The following is a 6,981-nucleotide window of genomic DNA, read 5'->3' as shown; positions in this document are numbered from 1 at the left end:
ATTGCACATGTAATCTTTAGAGTGTTCAGGTCTTACAAACGATATCTCTGAAAATAAAGTAACAGCCTTTGTAAACATACATAGAAACAGTTTGAGAAAAATGCTTTGAAATGGTTTGTGGTCAGACTTTACCATCAAAAATGTGAGTTAATCCACTTTGGTAGCAATAATAGGAAGCCGGATTATTACTTGAATGGTGTAAATTGAGAGAGGTGGATACTCAGCAAGACTTTGGTGTCCTCGTGCATGAGTCACTTAAAATAAGCAGGTACAGCAGGTAGTGAAGAAGGCGAATAGTATGTTGGCTTTCTTGGCAAGAGGATTTGTGTACAGGAACTAGAAATGTTTTACTGCCATTGTATAGGGCATGGGTGAGACCACACCTGGAGTATTGTGTGCAGTTTTGGTATCTTTATCTGAGGAAGGATGTTCTTGCTATTAAGAGAGTACAGTGAAGGTTTACCAGATTGATTCCTGGGATGGCAGGTCTGTCATATGAGAACAGACTAAGTCTGTTATGATTATATTCACTGGCGTTTAGAAGAATGAGAGGGTTCTCATAGAAACTTGTAAAATTCTAACAGGACTAGTCAGGATACATTCAGAAAGAATGCCGTCAATGGTGATGGAGTCCAGAACTAGGGGGTTGTAGTCTGATGGGGATTGGAAAAATTTGGGTAGGTCGCTCCCATGTGGGTTCACTGATGTTCCAGGAGACCCAACAATTGTGTGAAGGCTTTATTACAGAATTCACATTGATATCTTGCATCAAAATGTCAAAGCAGCTTTTCTGCAAACCTCACACTTTAATGGTTACTGCCTTGTGTGGATCCTCTGATGGCCCAGTTGACTACAAGAATGATTTGTTGTCCGCTACATACTTCAATGGTGTCTCCCCTATGTGGACTGTCTGAAGAATGAGGAGCTTTGAAAACCTTTACCAGGGAAAGAACAATTTTTTTTAAGAGATGGTATCCTGAAACATCCATACTTGTTCAGGAATGAATATTCATTGATTACCAATGAAGATTACTTTGAAATCCATCCCATAATATCCATGATGTTCAGGCAGTCTGACTATCCTGTGGGGAATCAGGTGTGGAAATGCCCGTTATGCTGTGTGAGAAGATCCAGCTGAGAGACCTGTTTACTTGATGCTTTGTGCTGAGCTGACTGGAGGAAACCCAACCCGGGAGAAAGAGCCTGGAAGTTGGGATATTCATTCCAAGGTGGTGGAGTACCCTGAGAGTCAGCTTGGGTGACCCTGAAATATGTGTGAAATATGCTGGGTGGAAGGCCTGTCTTGGAGCACCAGCACTGCATTGAAGTTTGAAAAACAGAGAAGCATAAAACAATCGCCACCCCTCATGCAAGCATCATACCCCAGCCCCCTACATCCTTTATGTCATCATCTGCCCCTGACCGTGATCCCTCGTATGCTTCATGCTAATTTATGCATCAAACAACTCCCAGGGTACCTCCATTCCGATCTCTGTCCCCCATGCAGCCACTTACCCCTTTATAGCGTCTATGCCAATTTTGTGCTAATTCAAACTGTTGCAGGGCTCTCAATGTTTATCTTCTTTTTATAGTTAAAAGAATCATTCCCCTCAAGTAGCCAGACAAAGTCATAGAGTGGATTAAGATGATTTAGTGCAGCTACAGGACTCTGATCAAACCATTAGGATTGATCAGAGTGCAGAATTCAGAAATACATAAGCAATTATAGTTTCAAATTCGATTACAAATGATTAGCATTTATGAAAGTATAGAAGTTATCTCTATCCACTCACAGTTATTGATTAAGGTTACATCATTCATAAGTACAGGTATTAAAACCAATCACAATCACCTTTGATTATAATATCCAATCAGCGTTTTAATTGCATCGTGTATTGTTCTAGTTATCTTTAGAAACCCCAGTTGTGTCTGAATATTAGAACACAAATCCTGATGTCTGCATTAAATGGCCTTTCCCCATACTTATGACTCCTTATCTTTTCTTAGCTGAAAGGATAGGTTTGTTCTTTGTAAAGTAGCTTAATATCCCGTTATGCCTGTCTCTGCTAATTACTGTGTATAATCTTTTTGATTTTAACGCTTTCACTGGCCAGTTACTAATATGGTGTGGTTACAATCCTCCCTCCTAATTATTAGGTATAGGTATTACCCCCTTATAAACTAACCCACAACCTCCACTCACCACCCATACCAGCTCACCCAATATCCACAATGAGAAGACTACAGGACCACATAAAGTGAAACAAAATGAAATTTCAAGTGTCTGTTACAAACTTTGTTTATTTAAACCACACATTTATAAAAGAAACACACAACTACTACATTTATATTCCTTTTAACAACAAACGTTCCATTAAATTTCATAATCCTGTCTGAAAAACAAGCACTGAAATTTACACTTCTCTTCAAACTGTCCATACCACTTGGCATTGTCCAGAAAAATATGAAATGGCAAACCTCCCACTATGATAATGTAAAATCTGTCCTGCAACATTAATCCAGTTAGCCCGAGGCTTATGTTGACAGTGAAAGGCAATAATTTTCTCCAGAGTTAAAAGCAGATGTAAATTTGCCTGGATAGGTCAGGTTAGGTTATAGCTGGAGTACTGTGTGCAGTTCTGGAAGTTCAGGACGGATGTGATAGCACTAGAGGGATTCAATGGAGGTTCACCAGAAGATTGCCTCGAATGGAGCATTTGTGCTACGAAAGACTAGATGGGCTTGGATTGTTTTCTTTACAGCAGAGCAGGCTGGAGGGAGGGGGGGGGGGGGGGGGGGGGAGAGGGAGGGAAACATGATTAAGGTGCATAAAATTATGAGGGATATGGACAAGGTGAGTAAGGAGTAGCTGTTCCCCTTGGTTGAGGATTCAATCACGAAGGGCACAGTTTTAAGGTAAGTGACATGAGATTCAGAGGGGATTTGAGAAAACAATTTTCACTTAGAGGGTGGTGGGAATGTGGAAATACACTGCCTGGGAAGGTAGTGAAAGTCTTAAACCTTACAACCTTAAAAAAAAATTTGGATGAGCACTTGAACTATAATATTCAAGGATATGGGACAAGTGTAGGAAAATGTGATTAGCACGCCTTTAGTGGTAGTTATTGTCAGTGCAGACTCAATGGGCCTAAGCCCATTTCTGTGCTGTGTAAATCTATGGATAGCTTGACAGTTCCTTGTGTTCTCAGTTTGAATGTGTTAATGTACTTTTCATGTACATTCATGCTGACGTTTAGTAACTTAAAGGGCATTTTACCTCCCACAGAAGATGTCTGGGGACCACACCCTCTCCAAAAGGTTACCTTATCAATCCAAACAAATTCATAGGATTCAGACATGCCCTTACCAGGTGTAATCTGCACAAGTCAGGTCTCAGACACCTCTAACCCAAAACTAGACAAGTGGAGGCAGATAATGATTTCTATGGACGGTTGCCTCTGTGAAACGTGCAAATCCCAATCTGGCCCATTTCTGACCCCAGGAAAATGAGAGGCTGTAACTGGGAGACAGACCATCCAGATTTGGCCTCCTCACCATTGTCCTCATGAGAAAGAAGCTCAGGAGGCACTGTCAGAGGCAGAGACCCTAATTTCTTTTGCATTTTACTTGTCCCTGTGATGGGACCGTCCCTGCACAAGAGGCATATCCAGCAGCAAATGTCCCTGCACTTGACTGCTGCTGGCCAGAAGGTGCAGGCGCTACAATCTGAGTCAGAATCTGCCTCATTTCATTCAAAGTTTCATTGCTTCTTTGTAGAAGCTGACAAAGAATCTCATTCTGCTGCTGAAGAATCTCGTTGTTTCTTTGCAGATTTTGGGTAACATCCATTTTAAATTCAGTCAAAGTTTGTAGAAGCAGGTTAGAAGTGGCCTGATGACTGTCCATACTTCGAACTGGTTCCTGATGTAAACATGCAAAAGGTTTCAGATCATCTTCATCAGCAGCATGGCTCTGATGTTGTCCGTGCACTCGTGAAGACAGCGGAGCTTCTGCTCCCACAGCTACAAGTTCTTCAACTCCAGAAGATTCTGAGCATCCTCCCTCCACCACAGCAGCCGGAGCATCACAAGGCTCCTCTTTCACACAAGCCACAATATTGAAATTGAATTCATCAACATGACCCTCCTGACAATCCTCGCCCTCCTCCACTGCAGCTGTCATGCCATATTTCTGTGAGGTATTCACCTCCGTTCCTTCCTCATCAGTCCTTTCAGGAATCTCGGACGCTGTTGTCAACATTCCTCCACCATCCTCTGATGTGTCTGTGGACACTTGTATATCTTTCAGGAGGAAGAAAATCACAATTATTGTCTTTTATCACATAAATTAACTCTCCTCCTGATAATTTAAACACTCAGCTGCTGACATCACCTTCGCTCATCCCCACATCTGATCCACCATTGATTATCATGGGGTTGGAGAGGCCTAACAGCTTCCTCATGAACTCCTGCTGTTTTGTCTGCTCAACATATGGAACCTGGTCTCCAGTCAATGAGTGCTCCTGAGTGTTATGGGCCAGCTTTACCTAAAGGAAGAAATGAAAATAAAAACTAAATCATGATTCAGACTTTGCTGTGCTGTCTTGTGACACATTTTCTGACTGCTGGAGACAGCTTTCAGCCTGTACCCAGAGGGACTTCTGATTAGAGATCAATCTTAGGACAAAGGCAGAGCCAACGCCAAGACAACTGCATTTTACAACACTTCAAAATTAGTTTTAAAAATCGTGATCTTTCTGTCTTTGCAACTCAAAACATTTCACAAATTAACACACAAAAATATTTAATATTCAGATATTGCCCTCTTGTCCATTGCAGGGAAACTTGTGCATGAGCAGCAGCTTCTGTATATACTGATGTCTTCTTTTGGTGATCTGGTCAAAGTTAAATTGACCTTGAAACAATTGGGACTGATGGTAGGAGAGATTGGACTAAGACAGACAGCGCTTTAGAAGAACAGCACCCCTGTGAGAGCACTGGAGAGTGAACAACACACACAACTCTCAGTATAAGGGAAGCAGGTGAGCCACACTGTGAATGTGCAGATGTTTTGGAGGTCTGATAATAATGTGAATGATTTGTTTCACATATGAATGGTTTCTCACCAGTGTGAATGCAATGTGTGTAGATGGTAAATGATGTGGAGGTGCCGGCGTTGGACTGGGGTAAGCACAGTAAGAAGTCTCACAACACCAGGTTACAGTCCAACAGGTTTATTTGGCAGCACTAGCTTTCTGAGCCTCAAACCCCTTCCTCAGGTGAGTAAGGACTCGTGTTCACAAACAGGGCATATAAAGACACAAATTCAATTTACAACATAATGGATGGAATGCGAGTCTCTACAGGTAATCAAGTCTTAAAAGGTACAGACAATGTGAGTGGAGAGAGGGTTAAGCACTGGTAAAAGAGATGTGTATTGTCTCCAGCCAGGACAGTTACTGAGATTTTGCAAACCCATGGGTTATAGACAGAGTGACATGAACCCAAGATCCCGGTTCAGGCCGTCCTCATGCGTGTGGAACTTGGCTATCAGTCTCTGCTCAGTGATTTTGCGTTGTCATGTGTCGTGAAGGCTGCCTTGGAGAACGCTTACCTGAAGATCAGAGGCTGAATGCCCCGACTGTTGAAATATTCCCCGATTGGAAGAGAGCACTCCTGCCTGGTGATTATTGAACGGTGTTCATTCATTCGTTGTCGTAGCATCTGCATGGTCTCACCAACATACCATGCCTCGGGACATCCTTTCCTGCAGCATATCACGTAGACAACGTTGGCATAGTTGCAAGAGTATGTACCGTGAACTGGCAGATGGTGTTCTCACGTGAGATGATGGCATCCATGTTGATGATCCAACTTGTCTTGCAGAGGTTGCTGTGGCAGGGTTGTGTGGTGTCGTGATCACTGTTCTCCTGCAAGCTGGGTAGTTTGCTGCGAACGATGGTCTGTTTGAGGTTGTGCGGTTATTTGAAGGCAAGAAGTGGGGGTGTGGGGATGGCCGTGGCAAGATGTTCGTCTTCATCGATGACATGTTGAAGGCTCTGGAGAAGATGTCATAGTTTCTTCACTCCAGGGAAGCACTGGACAACAAAGGGTATTCTGTCCGCCGTGTCCCATGTTTGTCTTCTGAGGAGGTTGGTGCAGTTTTTCACTGTGGCACGTCGGAACTGTCGATCGATGAGTCGAATGCCATATCCTGTTCTTATGAGGGCATCTTTCAGCATCTGTAGGTGTCTGTTGCGATCCTCCTCATCTGAGCCGACCCTGTGTATACGGAGGGCTTGTCTATAGGGGATAGCTTCTGTGTTTAGGGTGGAAACTGGAGAAGTGGAGCTTCGTGAGGTTATCCGTGGGCTTGCGGTAAAGTGAAATGCTGAGGTGACCATCCTTGATGGAGAAGCATGTGTCCAAGGATGCAACTGATTCCGGAGAGTGGTCCATGGTGAGTCTGATGGTGGGATGGAACTTGTTGATGTCATCATATAGTTGTTTCAGTGATTATTCACCACGAGTCCAAAGGAAGAAAACGTCATCGATGTATCTAGCATATAGCATCGGTTGAATGTCCTGTGCGGTGAAGAGGTCTTATTTGAACCTTTTCGTGAAGATATTGATGTGTGAATTTGGTCCCCATGGTGTTCCATATATCTGGATGAAGAACTGGTTGTTGAAGGTGAAGACATTTTGGTCCAGGATGAAGCGGATGAGTTGTAGAATTGCATCTGGAGATTGGCAGTTGTCGGTATTGAGTACTGAGGCAGTTGCAGCAATGCTGTTGTCATGGGGGATGCTGGTGTATGCCCTATTTGTGAACACGAGTCCTCACTCACCTTAAGAAGGGGCTTGGGGCTCCGAAAGCTAGTGCTGCCAAATAAATCTGTTGGACTTTAACCTGGTGTTGTGAGACTTCTTACCACGGTCAATGACTCAGGAATGATTTGTTACACAATGTACACGTGAATGG

At 43.2% G+C, this 6,981-nt stretch overlaps 1 protein-coding gene across 5 annotated transcripts in view; it reads right to left on the bottom strand.

Annotated features, from left to right (window-relative positions):
• Nucleotides 1–2,810: 2,810 nt before the first annotated feature.
• LOC145348030 (uncharacterized) overlaps nucleotides 2,811–6,981 on the bottom strand; it is a 65,830-nt gene continuing 61,659 nt past the window's right edge. For all 5 annotated transcript variants that reach the window (XM_080196148.1, XM_080196145.1, XM_080196143.1 and 2 more), the window contains exons 3-4: nucleotides 4,393–4,546; nucleotides 2,811–4,301 (exon numbers count right to left, since the gene is read on the bottom strand). In XM_080196148.1, coding sequence (XP_080052274.1) covers nucleotides 3,607–4,301; nucleotides 4,393–4,546 — 849 coding nt within the window. In that variant the 3' untranslated portion in view covers nucleotides 2,811–3,606. The remainder of the gene's footprint in view (nucleotides 4,302–4,392; nucleotides 4,547–6,981) is intronic.

Source organism: Carcharhinus amblyrhynchos, chromosome 9 (genome assembly GCF_965287045.1).
Source record: "Carcharhinus amblyrhynchos chromosome 9, sCarAmb.v2.hapA, whole genome shotgun sequence".
In the NCBI taxonomy this organism is placed as follows: Eukaryota; Metazoa; Chordata; class Chondrichthyes; order Carcharhiniformes; family Carcharhinidae; genus Carcharhinus; species Carcharhinus amblyrhynchos.
Note: the sequence above shows the minus strand (reverse complement) of the source record. Positions and strands in the feature narration are given on the sequence as shown.